The sequence below is a fragment of the Cryptomeria japonica genome, chromosome 5 (genome assembly GCF_030272615.1).
Source record: "Cryptomeria japonica chromosome 5, Sugi_1.0, whole genome shotgun sequence".
In the NCBI taxonomy this organism is placed as follows: Eukaryota; Viridiplantae; Streptophyta; class Pinopsida; order Cupressales; family Cupressaceae; genus Cryptomeria; species Cryptomeria japonica.
Genome location: NC_081409.1, coordinates 250,138,025 through 250,163,316, shown reverse-complemented (window position 1 = coordinate 250,163,316; position 25,292 = coordinate 250,138,025). Strand labels below are relative to the sequence as shown.

Sequence of the window (25,292 nt, the reverse complement as noted above, 5' to 3'; positions counted from 1 at the left end):
TTGCAGATAAATATATGTTTAGGATCCAAACCCCACACTCCTAAGGTGATTCAAGTGCATCTAATGCCTCTAAGAGGCTCAAAACTTGTCCTCCATTAAGCCAAGTGGATCCTCTACCTCTACACTAATTAAACACTCCCAAACAACATGTCTAAGGTTCATAAGACATCAAGACTCCATTTGTGAAGACAACTCAAGTATTAGTCTGAAACTAGGCCTAGGCTCCTACTAGCCTTGCAAACACTGTTTTAGGCAATTATCTCCCCAAAGTTGCAAATCAACAAATAAAAAAAATCACATATCAGGATACCCTTTTAAGCCAACAATAATATATCCAAAAATAAGGTACTATTACTTTGGACCAACAAATCTCAAAAATTCACTGTCCTTTGTGTCTGGTAGGCTAATTAGGCCACATTTGTAGAGTACTTTCAAAAAACATCTCTAGAAAGAACCCTTTTGTAATGTTTTTGGTTATGATCCAAAACCAAGGATCTTATAGGTTATGTGGTCAGGTTATGTTTCTATATACCCTAACTCCAAAACCCTCTCTATTTCACCCTTAAACCTAGGGCTTGCTCAAAAACCCATCAAACATTACTTTCGGAATCAAATGAAGGATGATTCACCATGTCCTCAACATACTCTTACTATTTCAAATATAAAAATAGCCCCTCCTTAAGGCCGTTTTGTTATTGCTATAACTATGACACAAAAACCATGCATTTTCAGTTAATCTTTCCTGGTGTACACCAAACTTTCACTCCTTCTTGTCATTAAAGGGTCAAGAACATATGATACAAGTTAGGGATGATCCAATCCATAGGAAACAAAGTCTTACATCTATGGTTGGATCATTATTTCAAAAGGAAACCAACACAACAATAAATGAAAGACTGCAGACTTGGGAATGTACAGTACAATGTGTGATTCCAGGTTTATTGAACCTTCATCAGATTAAAAACATGTAAGGATGCATAGATGCTTCCCTCACTTCATTACAAAACCAATAGCAAAACTACTTTAGTGCAAAGAAAATATGAAACTACATATTTGTAGGAAAATAAATGAGTTTTATTGCTATTGAGTTGCAGTCTGTACAATCAGTACTTGCTTGTGCTCTCCTCTCCCATACAAATGCCTCTCAGGGCTTTAAGTAGGCCTCCAACAATTGTCCCAACTGATCCATGTAGTTATTTGTCATTACAAATGATTAACAAGCCTATTTTGTCATTTCCCACCAAAATGGCACTAGCTATTATATTCAAATATTTGAATTAAAGACTCTTATTAAACAACCTATTATGACTTCTACCCAACGCTAATGACTCTTAAAGGATTAAAATTCTTTATTCAAGAGGTCTAAACACTCTTAAGACCCTTCCCAATCATATAACCCTGAAATCCCATATTTGGTCCTATGGTCCTATTAGGCCCATCGGGACAATTAACCATTACATTAGGATCATTACAATGAAATGCCATAGCTGGCTTTAGGACATCAAAATTGAGTCTATTAAACCCATACACCTCCTTGTCATGCTTCCCTGGTGTCCTCCAAGTTGTCTTCATGTCAGGGGCTCTTGCACCAGTCTATAACCATTAGCAACATTAGATCTGCTTCTACAAACATTAGCAGTGTGTCCTGGCTTATGACAATTGAAACAAACAGGCTTATAGGATTTCTTACCGATGGGTTTTTGAGTCTTAGGAGCAAGTTTACCTTCATGCGTGTTGTCCTTAGTACCATAAGACTCACCTTTCTCAAATGTATTGTAACCCAATACAATTGTATCACCGTTCATCCTTTGAGATTGGATCTGTTCATCAAGCATGGTAGAACTTTTGTTAAACTTTGCATGGTTCTCATTAGCATTAGCAAGTTCTTTTGTAAGGTCTTCATTCCTTTTCATGAGAGTCTCTCTAAGAGACATTGCCATATCCAATCCTGCCTTTATCTCTTCTTTTTCTTCTTTTTCCTCATGCCAATGTGCATATAGAGTGTCATTTTCCCAATTTATCTTGAAGATCTCATGTTCTTTCACTTTGATTTTGTCTTCTACTGCCCTCCTTGCTTCAAGTTCTTGACTCATCTAGATAGTTAGAGCTTCTATCTCTCTCCTCAAGTTAGCCTTCTCATCGTTCAGTTTCTCCACCTCATCAACTAGTGCACCTATGTTTGCTTCATCAGAAAAACTGCTCTCAGAAACCTCCAATAGTTGTTCAGTTAGCTCTCTTCTCTTAGCAAGTGAACTTTTATACTTGCCTCTCAATGTTTCTAGGGCTTCCTTAGTTTCTGCAAGTTTTTGAGACATCTCTTTATAACTCATATCCCCCATGTCTACCTCAGGATTCCTTCTTAAGCGGTTAAGGCTCAAAGAAGGTTGGCTCTGATAGCAATTGATAAACTTATAAGGCACTGAGAGGGGGGGTGAATCAGTGCAAGCAAAAATAATATGAGTTTGATCACCAACTTAAACAACTTAAAACTTATCAAGCATAAGAGGAATATCACCACATAAGCTAATACCCAATAAAATAAATTCCACATAACACAAGAGATTATACGTGGAAACCCAAAAGGGAAAAATCACGATGGGAGTTAATACCCACAAGATTCACTATTTGTAGAATAGAAATCTTGATTGGTTAAGGTCTTACAAATATACCCTGTTAGGAGCAGACCTGGTTAGGAGTCACCCTGTTAAGGGATTTAAATGATAAGCCATGTTAGGAGCTATGACCTGTTAGGATCAACCTCACAAGAGGATTTAACACTTTGATATAGAGCTACCCTGTTAGGGGATTTACAAGTTAAGGCCTGTTAGGACCTACCTAGTTAGGGGATTTTACTACTGCAAACTGTTAGGGAAACAATAGTCAAATGATCTTCATATAACACCTCTATGTCTAATAAGATCCACTTCAGATCCTCAAAACATCAATAACACATCAATACAGAGCTTGCAAAACACCGCACAATCAACCTCGCCTAATTCGCCTTCGATCTCACACACATAAACATTCATACACACACTGACTTGATACCTCATCACACTTTTTATAAACATCAATGTTATTCAGCTACAACCTTGGAACAATTTCCTAGGTTCAAAAAATCTAGACAAAATAATATTACACGTCGAACTTATGTCAGTCACCGACATAACAAATCAAACCCTGTATCATTTTACCGATTTAAGTCACTATATGATACTATCGGTTGAGTGTTCATCAAAATGTCTACTTTGTACATCAAATCTTGCTCGTTCAGTTGAATTTGCCAATGCGGTTATGACCATAGCTCCAAATACCTGTCTCCATCATCGCTGTAAAACCGCATCATCCAACTCTTCATGAATCGCCTGCATCGGTTGTCGGAATGCAACTCTGTTCATAGTTTACCAGTTGAGATCCTAATTACCGATTCTTTGGTAAACTGACTTCTGTACCGGTTGGACCTTACTGGTTGGCTTCCAAGACTTAGATGACCACAAAAGCATTGTTGCCATCAATGACAACACAAGACTTAGTCATTAGACATGAATCTCAATCTCTTCATCACATTCACCAATCAATCATTTACCGGTTGTATATCACCAACAATCTTTACCGGTTTAGTAAAATGCCAACAGTAAGTACAAGAGTATGATGAAAGGATGAGGGATGAGTAGAACACAAATAGAGGGAAAGGTGGTGGTAACACTAGTAAGTACAAGGGTTTGATTTTCCTTGATGTTCTTAGCCCATTCTTACATAAAAATTGGTTCTTGTGCTTTTTGGTTTGCACAAGGTAAGACTAATTGCTTCCCTTTTGTGAAACCATGTAATAATATTGAGTCAACAACTACATAAAATATCAAGAATAACCCTCTCAAACGTACAAGATATCCTAGATAATTGTGCACTATTAATGCTTTGAAAAATGACCCCAATAATGTGTGTAAGTAGTAATGGTAGCCGTATGATACACATATCAAATATAGCATGAGAAAGTTATATAATCTAACGATTTAGGATTATACTTGTAAATACAACACTAAGAGTCACAAACAAAAGGTTTCTTGATTTAAGTCGTCACACAATGGTAATAAAGATATAGGTCAAATCAACCCCAAATTAGAATTTGAGTTTTAAAAGTAGAGGGGTCTCTTTGAGTGTGAAATTGACCAAGAGCACTTTTATGACAATAGCTTTGAGTTGTAGAAACAAGTAAAAGGTAAAATTGTTGTAAGTCATAGGGACAAGTAAAGGGTAAAACTATGGACCAAAATTAGTATATGAGAATGAGTACACATAGAAACATATAGATTTAGGTTATGTGCTAGCTTTTAACTAAAAATGTATAATTTATATATTTATTATTACTTAGAATTATACAAATCAAAATGAACTCAAACATAAACTAGGAACCTTATCCTTTCCATACACTTCCATTAAAATCCTCCATTAATATTGAATTTTTTTTTTTTTTAATTACAAAATTTAAACAACCATAATAACTACCACTTAAAACCAAGTACAATCCCTTCCATAAAACCAACCTCACACATTTAATAAAGTCCCAATTGATAATATTTTTATTCTATTTTAAGCTTTTTCTCAAATATGTATAATGTCTCTCAACATTTTCATTGAAAAACCTCCATTAATAGTGCAAATTTATTTTTAATTATAAATTTAAATAGCCATAAAAAGTACCACTTAAAAATAACAATTACAATCCCTTTCATTAAATTATAACCTTAAATCCACATCAGATGTAAGTTTACTAGGTTTAATTTAAATGAAAAATAATAACTATTTGACAAAATCTATAAATATGTGATGATTAAATTGTAAATTTATTTTTAATTATAAATTTAAATAGCCATAAAAAACTACCACTTAAATATAACAATTACAATCCCTTTCATAAAATTATAACTTTAAATCTACATCAGATGTAAGTTTACTAGGTTTAATTTTTAAAAAAATTAAATAATTATTTGAAAAAATCTATAAATATGTGATGACTAAATTGCACTCTTGTAGAAGGATATGTGACAGTGGAGCTTTGTGCTGTCTTTGGAGCTTTGTGCTGTCTTTGGAGCTTTGTGCCCCTTGGAGCTTTGTCCAAGGGCATGCATTGATGTATTTGCTTTTTGTTAATAAATAAAATACACCTAAGGTCCAGATGTTTGTGGCATGGTAGATTCATAAGATAAAAAACGTTTACCCTCTAACAAATTATTTATAATTTAATTTAAAAATTTAAAAATTAAGAAAAAATGGTTCCTTACAAACTTCTAAAAAGTGCCTTTCCCCCAAATCACACCAAAAAACCAATACGATCTAGAAAGAATCCTTATCCTCGAAACTTAATCCAAAATTCCGATATCTCAGAGCTTGATCCGCAAATAAAGCAAGGCTGACTGTGAAAATTTGATTCAAGTTCATGTGGATGATACAACTCCCCTACATAGAATCACGATCTTCAATTTTTCATGTTATGTGGGCCCCAGATGAGAAATTTGCGTTCCACAAATTATGGGGTTCTTTTGAATTTACGTTAAACTTTCAAGGTAGCAATGTTTTTCCGATTGATCGAATGGGAATTTGAAATTGCGTTATTCTCTGCTACGTTTCTCTTTACAGCAAGAAACAAAAAAATGCACGTACTTTTTTAACGGAGTGCGGATCCCGAACACACTGTCCAACACTAGGGATTACGCGTAGCCTAATTTTGCATTTATTAAATGTGTTTATAACGTTTTACGGGGGTATAAATCTGTTTGCAGGGGTGTTGAAACGGAAGAAATGCAAGCAACGGCAAACAAGGAAATTCGTGGTGCTGTTTAACTCATGATTTGAGGTAAATCACAATGACTCCGTTATGGTTATGGACAGACCGGCAGTTGGATATTATTGTTTTTTTAATGAGATGGGTATTGTTTTTTCAATGAGATCTGCAAATCAGTTCTGTTTTGGAGTTTATGCTGTTTTCCCCTCTTGTTCTCTGTGTTTATATTATTGGGTGTTTGTACTTGTAACAAATCAATGGTTACCATGTAGCCTCAGATTCAGATGATAGCGGTTTAAGATTGACAGGTTGTAGCAGCTAACATGTATTTTTAGGTTATTACGTGGGTTTAAGCTTTGTTTAAACATGGATCACTCAAAAAAAAGAAGAAAGAAAGCGGTGATTATTAGTCAACACTGCAGCTGGATTTGAATCTGTTTGAGAATCATTAGTATAGAATTGGAATTTGACATCTTTTTGTTTAGGTTTTTGGTTTTTGCAGTATGAAGCTACGTATGCTACTGAGCTGTCAGGACGCTGAATAGATTTAAAAATAGTGGAGCTGCCAGATTTATCCAAGAACTAAATTTTCTAGTAATGTCGATGAGCGCCAAGTGAGTGGACAGCCTTGTAGTCTGGCAATGATAGCGCTAGTCTTAAGTGGGTGCATTACTCGATTGGCTCCAGACTTAGCAATGCTATATTAGTTGGTGGTGATTTGATATGCCACCGACTATAATCATGTAGCCAATGAAAACAGATTCACATGAATAGTGTTATGATTTTTTCTGTCTTAGGTTTGATGGACAGAGATGAAGTATTAAGCATGAAATCTAAGTGTCTGGGGGATCTATTTAGGAGGAGTGTGAAGGCATTGCAGTTTTAGATAATGTGGTTGGGATGAAATGATGGCTAGTGCCTTCTAGGCCAGTTTGGTCAGTAGTACCTATCACAATGCATTATCTTGTTTAATAGATTGCTTGTATGAGTACACTGAATTTCCCAACTTTGTGTGATTATTTGGATTAAGGATTTTGTAGTAGATTACAAGCACAAATGCAGTTTTACACGACAGCTAGGTTATAAGTTTATATGTAATTTTTGTATCTGGTTTTGCGGGTTTTTAAGTTTTAAACCAAGATTTGGGAGTTTTGTGTGATTATCTTGATTTAAGGTTACAGTGATACTTTTGAGTAAATGCAATTTTGTAATTGGTCTCTAGGATTTTCAGAATATAGTTACTGGGATAGAAGATTGTTTTGGTGAGCGTCTAGTTTTAGACCTAATTTTTCAATTTTGGTATGATTAAATTGATTCATAATTTAGTGTACAAAATAACAAAGTGTTTACATGTGTGTAATTGTGGACAGCTTAAAAGAAAATGTGTTGCATCCTCAACACTTGCATTTGAATTAGAAATCTTATTATTGGAATGGTTGCAGGTGTTTAGAGGTTTCAATGGATGCATATGGAGCAGTGCGCATTGTGTACACAAGGATCAGGAGCCTTGAGCCAGAAAATGTGTCTGAGATTATTGGATACTTGCTCATGCAAGATCTGGGAGACCAGGAAATGATTCGCCTGGCATTTGGTCCTAATGCTCTCTTACAGTCCATGATTTCAAAAGCCAAGGAGAAACTGGGATTGTCATCATCTCCTCCAATTCATCAGCAGCTGCTAACAGATCACCATTCTCCACCTTTTCAGTACTCGAATTTACTGCCTCCACATTATTCTAATGGATTCCACTGGGGATCATCTCATGAAAAAGATAGTACATTATTAACAGCTCAAGATCTAATGCATCAAACCAATTTTCAAGGTGAACCCAGTGACTATCTGAATTTGAGCAGGCATCAGAGCCTGCCCCCTGATCTCAAATTTTCAGAAGAACCACTTTTTTATCCCGATTCTTCTTTCAGTCTAGCTAATGATCAATCTTTTTATCGAGATATCTCTCCTACTTTTTACAATGGAATCAAGCCAGGATCAAACCACAGGCGGGCCTATTCCATGACTGATGTTTCTGTTTCTCCAAGTTCTGAATCCCTGTCATCCAAGCCATGCCTTTATTTTGCTCGCGGTTACTGCAAGCATGGATCCAACTGCCGTTTTTCACACAATCTATCAAGTCCCATGATTGAAAGCATATCGCTGGAGAAATTAGAGATGGAAATGCAAGAGCTTTTGAGAGGAATGAGGGCCCCTGTTTCAATTGCTTCTCTGCCTCAGTTATACTATGAAAGATTTGGTAAAACTCTACAAGCTGAGGGATACTTGACTGAGAGTCAGAGGCACGGTAAAACTGGATACAGTTTGACAAATCTATTAGCCCGGTTAAAGAATACCGTTACACTCATTGACAGGCCTCATGGGCAGCATGCTATCATTTTAGCAGAGGATGCTTACAGATTTACAGCATACAGGAGTGGTTTTAGTAATATTGAACGAGAGGATTTGGGCAGCATCAATCCCGCATCCCGTCAAATTTACATGACTTTTCCTGCTGAGAGCACATTCACAGAAGAGGATGTTTCAAATTATTTTGGGTATGTTCAGTATAGTTTCATTCACTCCTTTTTAACTTGTTCTTCTTTGAGAGAGCTTTGGGATCCCAGACTCCCTTATCACTTGAGATAGCTTAAGGATTTTAAGCATTCAACATTTTGCTTCCTATTTTTGGTCATTTAGAATTTTGGGTTCTTTTTTTTCTTCACATTACTGTGGTCTTTTAGGCATTGCATTTGTTGCTTAGTATAGGAGTTTTCCAGCAATTTTTCTGTTCTTGTTCTGCTTTGACTCACTTTAGCTGAGATGCACTCAATTATTCTATAGTGTTACTCGTTTGAGTTCCATTGGCCTTTTTGACCATTCTTGATTGTTTGGCCATATTGTTTAAAACCTAATTAAATGATTAATGCTAACAATGAGCTTTGGTTCTCAGGATTTATGGACCTGTACAGGATGTGAGGATCCCCTACCAGCAGAAACGGATGTTTGGATTCGTAACATATGTTTACCCTCAGACAGTGAAAGTAGTCTTAGCCAAAGGAAATCCTCACTATGTTTGTGGTGCCAGGGTTCTCGTTAAACCTTACAAAGAGAAAAGCAAGTATGGAGACAGGTTAGATTAATCAGAAACAGGAGGAAAAATATTGGCAACTATCAATGTATTTCTAAATAGATTAGTAATTTGCTGGTATTAATGCATTGCCATGTGCATATTAGCATGCAGAAATTCTTGCACCAATTATGTGAGATCTGCATTTATATTGGTCTTTTTTCTGTCTGCGGTACTAAATTTATTTGTTTTAGTACTTTGTTAGTATTAAGGCATTTCCATGCACAAATGGCATGCAGCAATTACATCGGATCAACTAGGGCAGAATTGAAAACTATGTTTCTTATCCATTTAAAATCTACATTTTTTCAATTTTCTGGTGGGACTTAGTCTTCTTGTTATGTTTCAGGAAATTTGTTGATAGAGGAGAACATTCAAAATACTTGTCATCTCACATTCTTGATCTTAAGGAGTATGATTCACATCTAGGTATGCATCTCTCTGTAGATCCCACAAGTAGCATTGATGTTTGACTGAAAGTAAACAGTAGGCATGATGTTTGTTATTTGGGACTTTGAATCCTTCAAATAACAAAATAAGGTGCTGCTCATTTGCCTTGCTCTGCAAGACAGTTTCACAAAATTTCTTGTATTTCACCTGTCTAGCTTATGGTATGAATGCGAAAAGACCATCGTGATGATCTGATTTTGATAAATCAATTCGTGAGCTTATTAAATGTTGCTAGCCTATGAAATGTTTGACCTTTGTGTAACATCAGGTTGTAGGCTGGTTGAGAGCTCAGAAATGGTTAGAAGGCAGATGGAGGAGCAAGAACAAGCTGTGGAGCTAGAAAGTCTACATTTTGCTGATTTGAATCTGGGAGATACACAAAGAAATCAAGGTGGAAGCCAACTCAGTATGCCCCTTGTGCAGCAAAATCATTTCTCAAAAGGTTTCTCCAGTGGTTTATTCAATGCTGACCAATATGCAAAAGCTTCAGAAGGTGAGAAGCTAGATTGGCTTTTCTAGTTCAAATATCAGGAGAGTAGTTGCTTGACATGGCTTTAGATTTTTAAGCATTGCTTCTGCTACTGCATGTTGTTCTTTATTTATATTTTAGTTTTATGGACTTGCTTTTCACAATTTGCTTCAGTTGATGCAGATCTCAATGGGTTTGATCCAACGCTTGATCAATTCAGTTATGTGTTGGATGTGCTGGACAGTGAGCATACTAATGAAGTAGAGACAAAGAGTAAAACTGACGCTGATGATGAATGGTAGGAATAATTGTCTTATTTGTTCTATATGCTTGCATTTGAAGCAGAAACATGCAAAACAATTTGTTGATATCTTTTGCTCATAGATAAACTCATAATTGTTCTTCGTATGTGAACATGCAGCAATAGTGGGCACAACCTTCCTGATAGCCCCTTTTCAGTTTTCAATGGGATTAAAACACCACCCCATCCGGATAAGACTAAAATTTGCACTATATTCAACAACACATCACAAGAATCAACCACCTCTGGTTTCACTCAGGAAAGGACCAGTTGTTCTCTATTTTGGGACCTTAATTGCCTTTTTTTTGACATTTTTTTGTTGTTATACATTTCAGCTATTTCCTATAGTCTGAAAGTTGCTATCTATCAATTTTATGCAGATTCCACTGTGGAGCAGGTGCAGTTAGCAATGACATGGATTTTCCATTGACTGTAGTTCAAAGGTTATGTATCCTCTCTATAAATAGTTCTGTTATTTACATCCTTTATACCTAGTAAATTAATGGGTTAGGTTATTTATTTGGTTTGACAAGCTGCAGAATCAGCTTGGACCACATGCTTAACATCTGCAAGTGTCCTTATATTTGAATGCCATCACACAGCTATGTTTGGACCACATTCTTAAATATTAGTTATGTTTGCATACTGGCAGTCGTGTTTGTACCACTCTTTAAAGATATGTTAACATCATCAGGCTGCAATGTATGGCATAAGCCTAATTATCACATTCTGAAGTTCGGACCACATTTTAAAATTTTGTAACCATCTTCATTATTACACGAATTGCCTATGTTGGAATATCACTAAAACCATGTTTGAACCATATCCGTAAGACTTGTACAGCATCGCTACTAAGGACTTTATGCATAATCTCTACTATATCACTCTCAAGTTTAGACCATATTCCTAAGGTTTGTAACCACAGGCCCCCCTCTTATATTCATTCTATAATTTCTTAACTGCCCTTATTAATATACAATCTGGCTGTATGTTGGCTTGAGTTATGGGTAGTCTAATTATGGTGAGGGTTATTGTATGCATTGCTTGTTGCAGAAAGTTTTGTTTTCATTACCATTAATTTTAGTTAGAAAATCTGAACGTTGATCATGTGGATTCAGGTGATTACAATGGAACAAATCACTACCATTTACCAGCAGTAAATTATAACAAAATCCCTTTATGGTAGAGAACAGCAGCACAGCATGATTCCTCGGTGAAGAGAAAGCCAGTTCAATAAAATTCTGGTAAAATATACAGGGTCTTCATTCTCCCAACAAGTGTGTGTGGAGGGCTACCTGCAGAGGACAAAAGAGGCCAAAACCAGCATATACAATAAATCAACTGGGATAACCTTATATATAAAAAAGAAGTCCAAGTGGGTTTGGCGAATCCGGAATTACTCAATTTTTTGAAGCAGAGTACAGAATTTTTGCATATGTAGATTTATATATATACATTATATTGTCAAATGAAAAAGAAAGAGCTCTATATGTAAGCTTTATGTAGTTCCAAACAAGAGTTGGATATAAGTCTATCCACGGAGCCTTACCTTCTTTTCTTATAAAAGAGTACTTTGGCTAAGAGTGTGAAAAGCAACAACTAATTAGATTTACTAGACTGAATCTGAGCTGCTGCAGCAGCCGCTTTCAATATAATTTGCCACTTCTGACTATTGGTAAGTGACATTTCAATATAGCACAATGAAAAGAATCCAAATTTATTTATTTATTTTTTCATGGTTTTAACTTTTAAGCTCCATGGATTGCAATATGGTACAAGAAGGAAAATTAATAGTGTAAGATTTTGTCAGGTGTGCATGCTTAATTGTGAAGGATAACTTAAGTTTATCTGAGCTAGAATACTGAAGGGGGATGACCCTCCAAATATTTCATTGTTTCTAAATAATGATTTAAGAGATGGGCTTTTCAAACACTACCTACACACTAAATATGATTTTAAAAATAAGCATCACTAAAATGCAAAGTGGATAATTCAAACTATAGTTTATATCGTAGACATTAGGTTCCCACAATTCATGTTGATGTGATTTGAGCTTCTGGATCTGACCGTGTTTATCTTTTTTCATCAACGTTTGAATCATACTCTATGATTCATCATCAGGATAGTGAGCTAGATAAGAGAATATGTGAAATTGTAGAGCAAAAGCCACTTGAATAGTGTAGGGGAGGGGGTGCAAAGAAGGAGCATGGTTATTTTCCACATAAAAGATGAGTATTGGAAAGTGTTTCAATATTAAATATACAGTTATTCCCCAAAAATGATGTTACAAAGTAATTTACATCTAACACTAAACCCATAATTTATTTCGGAGTCATGTGGATTGTGTTGTGGGTATTACAATAAAGAAAAACCGAACTTTTTTCCTCAATATTTTTAATTTATGAATCTGAAGTCCCATCTATATGGAATACTGATTTATGTGAGTGGAGCAGGCTTGTCAGATTGTGGATATTGCCATCATTGAATGTGCAGAGAGTGATTTTCTTTACAATATTGATTTGGCTCCTCCCACATGCAGTTGTCTCAGTTCTGTGGGTCAGTCCGGACAAAAGCATTTTTCTTCTGTGGTACTGACTTACAACAGTCAAGTACTTACATTGGGTGGGACAGGGACTCAGTCCTACAACCTAGTGCATAGGGGATAGGAATAATAGAAAATTTGATGCAAAAACCATACTAGTACTTGTCTCTAGCACTAAAAGTAAAAACTATTGGGAAAGGGCACAAAAGCCTGCAGTCCACTACATTCATGCAGAGAAGAATATTCAAGTAGCCAACATGACTTTTCTTTGGGGTCACCTCACCTTTATTTTTTTTTTCGTTTTCCATAAAGCTGTTCCGCAAAACAGACTGCTTTTATGTCCTTTGAGAAGGCCCACTGAAAGCAAGTAAAGAGATGCAAAGAAATTTTTGTGAAAGATGTCAGCTGTTAATAGGTAGAAAAGTTTGTGCCTGTGCCCACATGATGCTTGGGGCGTTGTCTGCACATCACACGTTCTGTCCATACTTTTATATTTTACTGACAGGAGGACATTTAGAACATGGAGCATTACTTCCGTTAGAGATAAGTTATTCCCCATTTACATCAATAATTTGTTTTTCATGTTTTCAAAAAGCAAAGGAATTCAGATGAAATGGTAACTTTCTGTAGTGAGCCCAAGATGGGTATGCTGGGTGCTATGCTTATTTGGGTGGGGCAAACTTTTTTGTCAGGCAGACAGAGTCGGTAGTCTTTTTGGTTTTCTGGTTTGCAGTTCAGATGGGTTTATAGAATTTCATTTGGCCATGGCTATCCAGCCAACTAAAATGCAGTCCATTGAAGGAGAACACTGTTTTTTAAAAACTCTCCGTCTTTTGTATGGGTTACACTTTAGTTGGATAGTCAGAAGGCTATCTTAGTGAAACTATTGTCTAAATATATATTGGGAAGAGAATTACTAAAAAGAGGTCTAGATCAAGGCATTTTAATAAAATGTATAAAATTATAATTAATTTAATGAAACAATAATATTTGGGATTGATAATTTTATAATTCACAATAGTTATAAATGTGGATAATAGAAATAGAAATACTGATACTTAATTTTGTAATTTATGATATTTGGGATTACTAAATGAATGTTTGAAATCTTTAATGTCTTAGAATTAAGACATTTCATGATATCCAATATTTATTTCAAAATTTAGAAAACAATTTTTTTATCGAGCCTAGGGATCAAGAATAAGTTTGTAACTATTGTGTTCATTGGTAAATTTGTATTGTCAACTTGACATACTTTTGTTGTGTCCAATGTATCTTTATGTCTTTTGATATTTGGGGGTTGAAAATATTTTGATGTGGTCCTAGGGAACACATTCTCTTAGGTCAACCTATGAAAATGTGTATGAATGATAAAAAACAACACTCTTTAGTCATGCATATGCTCCTACAATGAGAGGAATCAATATTTCAAGATGATTAGAATGTATTAAATTTGTATTGTGAACTCGATATACTTTTGTTATGTCTAATGTACCTTTAAGTCTTTTGATATTTGAGGGTTGAAAATATTTTGATGTGTTCCTAGGGAACAAATTCTTTTAGATCAACCTATGAAAATGTGTACGAATGATAACAAAAAATCAACACTTTTTAGTCATGCATATTGATTGCCTTTTTATATAAGGGCATAACAACACATTGCACAAATTTGTTGTTTAGTCGGGCTTAGGTGGGAATCCACCAACTTTGATTTTTTTTTAAAAGAAGAATTAGGTAGGATGTGTTTGCAATTGTGAGTACTTTTTTGTGACCACAAACTTGTCTTAGTTAATGAAAGAAGCTAAACCATTGTGGGTAATGTGTATACATAAGTGTAATTGATTAGTATATATGGCGAAAGTATAGGGATGTGCAAACATATGGATGGAGATAAGTGGTAAGTGTATGGATATATTTAATGAATGGGTAGGTAGCAAAGGGAAAGGGACTCAATTTTGCACAAAATTATGTTATTTGTCACTATGCTAATATATCAAATTGCTCCTCAAAATGGGAAGTGACATGGCTTTGCAAATTTACTATTACATTAGCTCACACTTTGAGGTTGTGAATCCTGAAATGATCATGCATCTAAACATATTCAACATTCACAAACATACATGTAACATAATTGTTCAAATGTTCAAGAATATGGAAGGGGGCTAATATAGGAAACTTGATCCTATGGGGAAATGATCATGTAGATTCACCTTATGTATATGTTTTTTGATGGAACTAAATATTATCATTTGTAAGTACCTCTCTAACTATATACAAAATTAAACACGTAAATGTTAATGAAAGGATATGCTTGCCCTTCAACAACTAGTTGTATTTGTAGGATAAAAGGAGATATAGGAAAATAAAAAAATAAGTACATAAATAGTAAACTTAATCTAAGCATATAATATTGTATGCATATATAATAACGATATAAAAGAATGAATCATGTAGATGCTTCAAAAGAGAAGCATGTAAAGCACATAGGTTGGAGACGGTGTTAGGGATAATGTTGCCCCTAAAATGGGTGAATGATGGTGATGTGGTTCTTAGCGACTAGGAACACCTTTGTTAGTACATAAGGAGCTATGACATGAAGCTAGAACACGGGCATGTAGTTGAAACAAAAGGATAGACCCAATAGATGGCAATAGTAAGAACAATATGTGAAGGGGAAGCATGATGCCCTAAATATAAAAAAATATGTCTACGAAGGCACAACATGTGAGGGGAAGATATTAGGCCTTCCATGTGTGAAGATATGACAATCATGACCCAAGTGTAAAAGAGGAAATGCATAATTCCCCATGTGAATTAAAAGGTATCTATTTAAGCTCATAATTAGAGTGTAATTGTAGGCACCCCAAATTTACTATACTAACTTTCTCATAACTTAAATAAGTCCAAGTATTTAATTATTTTCCTTCACCATTCATCTTTAATTAATTTTTCTCCAAGGTTAATTAATTAAATCATTTAAATTAATTAGCCTATCCCCAAGTCCTCTAATTAAATCAATCAATAAATACCTACTTAATTAATTTATTTGTGTTAACATAATCCCTATTACTATTTCCTCCAATGTTTTAATTCACATCATCATTAATCCTTATCCTTTTAATTCTAGAAATTAAATCGACCATTATTTACTATGTGTCTCCTCTCCTCATATGCTCCAACATGTTTGAGCATGCCACCTTATCCCATTCCTTGCTCATACATGTGTTAAAGCATGCTAACTCGCCCCCACTCCTTTTTTTGAATTGCATATAGTTTACTAGTAATTAAAAAATACATCATTATAGACTATTGATGACAACAATATTAATATATCATCTAATTTGATAGAGCACACAAGGTCACAAGAAGAGGATAATACAAACCTATTGTTCTAATATGGTGGCCATGCAAGTCCTATATGATAGGTACCCAAGCCATATAGAGTTTTTAGATTGCTACTGTTACCAACTTTACTAAATTGTACTGTTTCAAAAATTACAAAAGTTACAAAATTGAAAATCATATCGATTGTAATTGGAAGTTTCCATTGTCAATGTATTTGTCCATGCCATTCTACCCAAGTGATGAATCAATTATAGATAAATCATCATTGGATATCACAACCTCTATTGCGAACACCTCCATTTAGTTTTTTATGGAACTTTGGTCCTTTATGCAGCCCTAGATCTTCCTGCAATGTCTCCATTCGATATTCCATGTTATACTTATCTTGAAACTCCTGGTATCCCTTAAAAAATAGAATGTTGTCTGATTTGTTAAAATCTCAATGTCCCACATACTTCATCTTTGATTTGTTGACTTCCACAACACTACTCTTCAATAGTTTGATAAACTTATCTTAAGAAATTTCGATGGTCATAGTTACTTACAAAGAGATATCATAGAAAATGAGTCTTCTAATATAATCAACAAGTTCTCTCCTACTGCCTTGGAACCCTTTCTGTTGTTTCTTCACAACACGCCCCATTTTTCTTCAAGCTAAATGGGGACCCAAATTTGACTTTAGATATAAGACTTTGTTGTAGAAATCTATATGCGTTTGTATGTGCTTAAAACACACATCAAAATAAATGGCATTTGAAGGAGGGCCTTAATATATTTCTTCTCTCTTTTGTCCATAAACACAAATTGGATCATAAAAGATTTGTAACTAGGTCCAGATCTACTGATTCTCACAAATTTTTTGTATAACTCCTAGTCAACGAAGAAATAGGAATCAAAATAGTTATGTACGAGTCATTCTTCAGAATCTTGTTTCGAAGTCCCAATTGTTCCTCAACCAACACCTATGGCCTTCTTTAATATAGAATCACCTTTACAATTCATTGCTTACCTTGCTTTATTGAAAAAATTTAAAATAACTTTGTCTAAAATATCAACTACACAAAGATGCCAAAGATCATCTTTGGATCTTTAAAGATACTTACTTTAGGGAAAGAGTACACCATGAAGATGTCATTTGTAGACATGTTGTAGACTCTTTCGTTACACCTTTTGAGAAGATGCATATGACTAGTACATCAATTTATGGAGAAATTTCATAACATCATGGGATCTGATGGATGTTGCTTTCTTAGCCTGATTGCAAATTCTAGTTGATGTTGCTACTTTATACCATCAGTTCACTGAGATAAAACAAGGAGAAGGTGAATTCAAAACCTGTTTTAATGATAGATTTTAAGAGGCTTATTCCAAGCTTAAAAATCCCTGTAATGTAGCTCAAATGTCTTCTTTGTTAATATATTATGCTACTCTAGATTATTTAACTTTTATGTTCATAAGAAGGAGAATACCTCCTACAACTAATTTGATAGAAGCATGCGTCAAAGCAATTAAATCCAACAAAGAAGTGAGACAAGTAAGTTATGGTCTATTACTAAGTGTTGGAAACCTTGACACAAACAACCAAACACAAAGAATCAATGATGCTTTAACTAATCACACTCCTTTAATGAATCTCGTGCCAATTCCTTTCCAAAATTTGATACAATAGTCAACAAACAATCAATCGTTAGTATTGCATTCTGGAGTAGCCATCATCGAAATAAATCCTAATAGAAATAATTTCTTTTCTCAAAATTAAGATAATCTATTCACAAGAGATCAAGAAGAAAGTGAAGATATCAAAGAAATAGCCGCTCAACTAAAAAGATTGACTATCGAGGTTACGAAACTTAAATTTCTATGAAGATAATCAACATCAAAAAGCTCAAAGTTACAATAACCCTAGACCGAACTAAACTTGGAATACTAAACCTAACAATGGATGCGCTCCATCACCTTTATACAATGTGACTCATTTTGATAAGGCACTTGCTTAAATAAATAGGGCTTATGTAGCTTTACACAATTGGTGTAGAATTCACAACACTAGTTCACATGTAGAGCTAGATTGTCCCCAATTTTGAATAGTTTTCAATATCTTTTAGAATGATATTGTCAATTGCAATAGTTTTGAGCAAGATACCCAAGGAAAATAATTAGTTCCTATGAGTTATGATTCGAGTCTAATTTTAGATAGATTTGTCTTTCCATTTTAGATGGAAAATGAGCCTAAATATGAAACAAAGAAATGCATACTTACCAACAATATCAGAGGAATAATAACTATAACCTTAGATTAGAAAATAATCATCTTAAAGATCCTATGACATCTTCTATACCTTCTAACAACCTTGCAACTCCACCAGACATGTAGTCAACTAATAATCCCTTTCCCCCCAAAACACATAGTCAATCATTCACTAATGTACATGTTACTCAACCACAAACCTAAAAAAAGGGCAAATTATATCACAGAAGAAGCCAATAAAGTAAAGGCCAGTCTTCCTTTGGCTAAGCTACTTAAGTTTCTCATAGTCAAGGAAGTCTTTCAAAGTCACTAGAAAATATTCAAGACAATTAGGCTTCCAAGTAGACTTCTAAATTACAGAATCCCTCAACTACAAATGCTCATCAACCTAAAAACAAGAATAATGTCTCCAATTTTGATGCTCAAGTATCATTTCATAAACAAAAGATTGAAACCCTGCCATTCTTGTTAACTATTAGAATATTTGGTAAGCATCTGTATAATTGCCTAGTCAACTTCGGCGCTTCAACTAACATGATGCCTTTTTCTGTTTGTTAGAAATTAGAATTATCCCTTGCTAAGTCCTCTAGGATAGTAACACAAGTAGATAAAAATGAAGTCAATGTAGTTGGTGAGTTGACTCACATTCATATATAGCTAGCTTCAAACCCTAGGATTCAACAATACATTGGCATTCAAGTAGTTGATATCCATAAATATTATGTGATGCTTCTTAGCACATAATGGTGAACGAGAACATTGAATGGAGAGATGGCCACAAATGTAGTGCCCCTCCTCAACTTGTCTTTTATTTCATGCATGATAGACTTCTCTAGACTTATTTATGATGTTTTGGATTAGGACTACGACTCTATTTTATATTTTAGATGTTTATGATGATGCTAGACACTATATGGACATATGCTACTTGATGACCTATGTGGTTGATGATATTTGCTATTTATGATCATGCTATATGATGGATATATGTTGATAAATCCTATATGCTTTGCTATGTGGAATGGATTATATTGATTATGGATTTGATGACATTTTAGTTATACTAACCATATTTCATGATTATAATGAATGGTTATAATCATGAAATATAATGAATGGTTATTTGATTTGACGATTGGCATTATGATGTGTATGTGCATTCTATGACTGCCTTCATAATAGGGACAATGTCACATTAGTCATTGCGAGCATGATGTGGTGTTGCGATTCTCTATCACTTGCCTGTTTATGATATATTTGTATATGTTGTATCGTGGCTTGGTGGATGCAAGAATTGCAAGTACTAGACATCAACTCTGCCTGGCTTCATAGGTCTGAGCATGTCTTTAAATCCCAATGACAAGTTGTCGGAGATGGAATGAGTTCCCTTCATATACTCTAGGATTAAGATGACTACCTTGGGTTGTCAGTTGTCTTGGCATGATGCCCCCCCTAGATTTGTGTCTATTCCCCCCTAGGGCGCATCAGAGTTGGGTGGGCAATGGTAGGTAGAGAGTGGACCGTATCTCGATTCGATACGTAACATGCCATGGTCCGGTTAAACAAATGATGGATGGTCCGGTTAAACTAATATCTGAAGTCAGCGAGGTGTGGTTCTTGTTGGTTTGTGAGTATGTAGTTGTTTATTTATTTAATTTATTGATGGATTATTATAGTTTAATTTGATTATTTATTTATTTGAGATTTAGTGCTTATTTATTAATCATTGATTTATTGTTTATTTGGTATTTATTGTTTAAATATTATTTATTTATTTATTGTTTAATGTTGCTTTTATACTTCAGTGTTGATTAATATTTTATTAATGACTTTTATTTATTTATTTATTTATACTTTGGTTATTTGTATTTAATTTAATTGGCTTTATTTTAATTAATAGCCCTTGGTTATTTAATTGGTCATGGTTATAATTTATTCATATGGTGAATAATACTTTATATTATTTTATTAATTTTCTCTTGTTACTTGGTAAAAAAGCTTTATTATATTTCCTACCTACCGTTAATCGTTATTGGTTAAATATGTATTGGAAAAATTAAATATTATATGAGGATGGGTAGGTAAGATTTATTGATTTTTGGATTATTTTCATTGGTTGACATTGAGGCTATGTTTTGAATGATTTTCTATTTAAATGGTAGCTTGTGCATTTTGCCGGGTTACCATCTGGAGAATTTACTTGGCTTGCCGATAATTTTCTATTTAAATGGTATCAACATTATCTTGGATCAATTGAAAACAAGATCACTGTGTTGATCCCAACCTTCAATTGAACAAGGCTATAAGGTTCTATACCATTCATGTGCTTTGCCTTTGAAAGGAAAAACAAGCAATCAAAGAGCTCTACATTTTGAGAAGTGATATGATAAATTTTGTAAAAAATATCAACATCTTGAATATTATCTTCTAAGTGAGAAAAAAATCCATCTCCATAGAAATGAGGTAGTGCTTCCAATGTTCCTTCGAGAATTTAACACCTTGTTGCTGTAGTAGATGAATTGAATAACAAGCAATAAATGAAAAAGAAATTGGTGGAATATTGAGATGGACATAGATATTGGGGGTCACCAAGATTTATAAAAGTAAAATAAGTTCTTTTGATTAACAAAGTCACAAGATGGAAGATTCATGCTTCCATGAGCACAAGTTTTTGGGATTGACCACTAAAATCATAAAACAGAGAAGAAATATCAAATAAAGGATAGACCAAAGCCTATAAATCATGTCACATGTAGAGAATGCCAAAATTATTGGTGCTGAAATGTGTACGTATATACTACACCCATATAAAATTTTATACCAACATGGGAAGTTTTACTACCTTGCACATTATTCGTAACCACGAAAAATAGTATGAAGAATAAAAAATATTAAAAAGAAAATCTATATAGTCAAAGAAAGAAAGAAAGATTGATCTATCAATAATATTAAATGATGCATAGTCAAATGAAAACATTTTAACTGATCTATAAGAGTAACTTAATAATTAAAATAAAAGATTAAATGTATAACTATAAAGTTTTTATTCATGATTCAAATATTTTCCTAAAAAACTCTAATATTAAAACAATAGAACTTCACTAACATAATAATCCTTTCTTCTCTTTTTATGAATTATTTTCTAATGTATATAATAATAAAATTAAAAAAATATTATATCTCCATTAAAAAAAATAGAAATATTCAATCTCCTAAAATCTCCTTGTGCTTCTACATAATTACTACCTATCATAAATTGCTCTTTAACTATCTCTTTTGCCTACAAAATATTTCTATACTTTGAGTTCCCACGCCAAAATTCCTAGTTCTACTACTCTATTGTCTACCAATTTTCCACCATTTCTCTATTCATGCTCTCCTATGAGTTGTTTCTTTATATGTACTTAAGATATTGAAGCAGTCACCGGTTAGGAGGGACCTCAAAGAGATCATTCCAGACCGGTCAGCAAGAGCAAACACAATGGAAACACAAGGACATGATGGAGGTAATGCAAAATAGATTGGATTATATCATGAAAACTGATTACAACCAACTGGTAACAACCGGGTTACAAAAACCGGCTCACAGGCCTACTAAAACATGCTCAAAATGCAGAATAGGTCACAACCGAGACCTCAAATCTTAAGATCTATCTTCTATTCTTAGTATAACTTCTTGATTACATTCTAATGCTCTATTACAATGATTTATACGATCCAAGGGGATCCAGTCGGCCCAAAAAGGGATCAAAACCCGAAGAACAAGACCTAACGTGTAAAACCAACAAGGTCAGCCTCTGCCAAAGAAATTCCTTCAGAAAATCCAAAGGATGAAGTGTAGATCACGGGGAAAGGTCAGCCACATGCTAAGGAACATCGGAGTCAACGCTCAAGGATTCACAAGTTACAAAAGGGGATCCGATAGATCACCGATGCAAATAGGTCCAGGCAACCGGTAACAGAAAACTATCTCGGAAACCGGTAGTGATAACTTGCCGGAAAATGATCCAAATGCTCCATGGTTTGGGAATAAGAAAGATGATCAAGTCTTCAAGTAAAATCCAACTCCACAAGTTCCGGTGAGCCAAATCCGGGACACACAAAAAGAAATGCTGAAACTGTAAACAAAAGAAAAACATAAAGGAAATATTTTTGGTTGATGCAAGATTGCTTTGAACCGGGGATGCTCCTGCATCAGATATATAATTTATAAATCTCATTTTATAATTTATTATTTTTTTACACCTTTTGGAATAAATAATTCCTTTATCTTCTAAACATATCATGTACAATTACATTTTTATTATGATATCCTTTCAATGAAACTTTTACTTTATTTTTACAAATATTTTTATAAAAAATATGTTGGTTTTGAAACGTTAATTTTCATGGACCCATCTCCATCATATATTTGAATGGTTCAAGCATATGTTATTAGTTGTTTCAAATAGGACCCATTTCCACACCACAATCCTTAAGAAAAATGGTTCAACATTTTATAACAATAGTTCTCACAACCTTTAAACTAAACATTGTTCTTTGGATTCAAGCATAGATATTCAAGTGATTTGTGGAACCACTCTCCACATTATATTTCTGCATGGCCAATAGTGTGATAAATAAAACTAGCATTTTTAATAATTCTTATGAGGTGCATAGGCCATTGGATTATTTTGATTAAATGATGATTGTGAATTCATTAGAGTGATATATTTAAAGGAGTTTAATAGTGCATTAAAATTTTAGGCTTAGCATACTAGATATTACACCATTTCTTATAGTTGTAGATTGTCTCTAGATGGTGCATTTAGGTTATGCAATTAAATATGGTGTGCACCACTAGGTTATTTTTATCATATATGAGATTCTTATTTTGATGTTCATAAATGTTGATTTGGATGGATGTGCACATTGATTTTATTCCTTACATAATAGTATCTACATTGTAATGACTAATCTCTATTTTGTAAGTGCTCAATATGCCAAAGGAAATACTGAGTTGATGTCCCCTGCATTTCTGTTAATTGAAGTTTTTATGATCACTAAATCTTTTTTTTTAAATATACATTATTTATGATAATTGTGCTTGGTTCATATGGATCATTGCACTTAAATTTTTAAGATGTTACATACTAATTAGGGCTTGTGTAATGATTTATCTACTGGTGGCTATTGAAAACACATACAATCCTTTTAAGTTCAATTGATGAATGCTCTTAATATGTAATGATTTATCTACTGGTGGCCATTGAAAACACATACAATCCTTTTAAGTTCAATTGATGAACGCTCTTAATATGCAATTTTTATTTCAACTATTGCATTTTTCATCTAAAGATACACTATTTTTTCTAAGATTTGTAAACCATTTGATTGGAGGCTAGATGGTTTGAACTTAGCTCAACATGTGATGAAACCCATTCTATTTATTTGATATAATGCTTCAATAAAAAATTATTTGGATATTCATCATTTAAAAAATTATTTGAATATTCATTATTTTGTTTGACCTTTTAAAAGCTCCATCCTATAGACCCATTGGCAATTTTCAAGATTTCTTTTTTAAGTTTTCAAAAAGTGAAATATTAAAAGCAAGTTAGATCTATGATATAAGTTCTCTAAAATGGATAAAGATCTTAAAATTGGAGTGCATGGAAATGGTCTTACATAGAAAAATATGCTTAATCACAAATTTAGTGACCTATTTTTTATAAGAGGCAATGAATCCTAAGTGATCTTATTTTGATGTAGGTTTGCCTCTATTTTTACTATTGTTCTTGCAAAAAATGCTATGTGCATTTTCAATTAAATAATCTACTTTGATGGCCATTACTTTTTTTATTAGAAAATGTTGAAGACCAATTAACTTGTGCCTAAATTTTTTATTATAATCTCTAATCTCTAATCTCTAATCTCACACAAAATCTCAACTTGTAGACTTCATCTATATAGTGGATTTGAATGGTTTTAATTGATGATAAAGATATTTTATCAATTATTTGCAATAAAATAGAAATTACTCTTCAAAAATAGAACTAATAATTTTAATAACCTTTTGACCATTTTAAAATGGAGAGAATAGAATTATCTTAATCCTAGTTTGATATCACCAATAATGACCCCCAAAACATTAAAGAATCGACCAATTTGGTTGATTTTACCCTATTCAAAAAGATGTCTAATCTAGTTCCTTGAAACATCAATAAATATTGGAGATGATCAAATGGTAGAAAACCTAATCAATTATTTTTCTAACACATTACTAACTACTAATTCCCAACCTCCACATTAATTGATGGCTTGATTAAAACTTAAAATATAAATCTTCAACTCCAACTTGAAATGTCTATGTTATTCTAAATGAAATTTCAAAGTATTTAAATAATTAGAGTTCAAGTTTGGAAGCTACTTTACTACAAAATTCTTTTGGGTGAGGGTATTTGTTTTCTCACATTTAGTCCCATCACATGTCTTATATGTTGTCAAATTGAATGATCAAACTGTTGGCAATGGACACTCTATTGGTTGGTTTCTCTATGTTGTCATTGATGACAACATGATTTTGTGTTCCGGCTTCATATGATGTACCAACAGACACTTCACAAATTCTACACCGGCACCGACAGGACAAAAGGATTTCTTTGGTCACCGACAATGTAGGCCGACATGGTATAGTAAAGGTTATTGGTATTGGAGGCTGAGATATCTTGGATCTGACATCAACAACTTCTTTTAATGTTTATTCATTTATGTTATCTGGCCGACATGTAATTTGATATTGTATATATCTTTGTAAGCTAACATAAGGTATAAATTTGTATAGGGTATATAGGTCAGTTTGATTAGATCATTTTGAATGAATGTAATGGATCATGATGCAAATGTAATGTAATGCAAAATTACTTAGAGAGACTATGTATGTGAGGAATCTCTTGTAAGGGTTAGTCAGGTAGGGGTTTTAGGGTTTCAGACCGGAACAGTCAGAGCATAAATCGGAATTGTATTCTGGCATAGAAGATGCTATCTAAGCAGTT

At 33.7% G+C, this 25,292-nt stretch overlaps 1 protein-coding gene across 7 annotated transcripts; it reads left to right on the top strand.

Moving 5' to 3' along the window:
• Positions 1 to 5,370: 5,370 nt before the first annotated feature.
• LOC131051440 (zinc finger CCCH domain-containing protein 18-like) lies at positions 5,371 to 11,851 on the top strand. 7 transcript variants are annotated; one of them, XM_059221396.1, is made up of 10 exons: positions 5,371 to 5,564; positions 5,781 to 5,854; positions 7,225 to 8,331; positions 8,727 to 8,906; positions 9,253 to 9,332; positions 9,622 to 9,846; positions 9,997 to 10,120; positions 10,244 to 10,382; positions 10,504 to 10,566; positions 11,242 to 11,851. In XM_059221396.1, the coding sequence occupies exons 3-9, from the start codon at positions 7,241 to 7,243 to the stop codon at positions 10,528 to 10,530; spliced, it is 1,866 nt and encodes a 621-aa protein (XP_059077379.1). In that variant the 5' UTR covers positions 5,371 to 5,564; positions 5,781 to 5,854; positions 7,225 to 7,240; the 3' UTR covers positions 10,531 to 10,566; positions 11,242 to 11,851. The 7 variants fall into 7 exon arrangements, with proteins under 7 accessions (XP_059077379.1, XP_059077378.1, XP_059077380.1 ...); XM_059221395.1 differs by lacking the exon at positions 5,371 to 5,564 and having other exon boundaries at positions 5,612 to 5,854; XM_059221397.1 differs by lacking the exons at positions 5,371 to 5,564; positions 5,781 to 5,854 and adding an exon at positions 5,944 to 6,090.
• Positions 11,852 to 25,292: the final 13,441 nt, after the last annotated feature.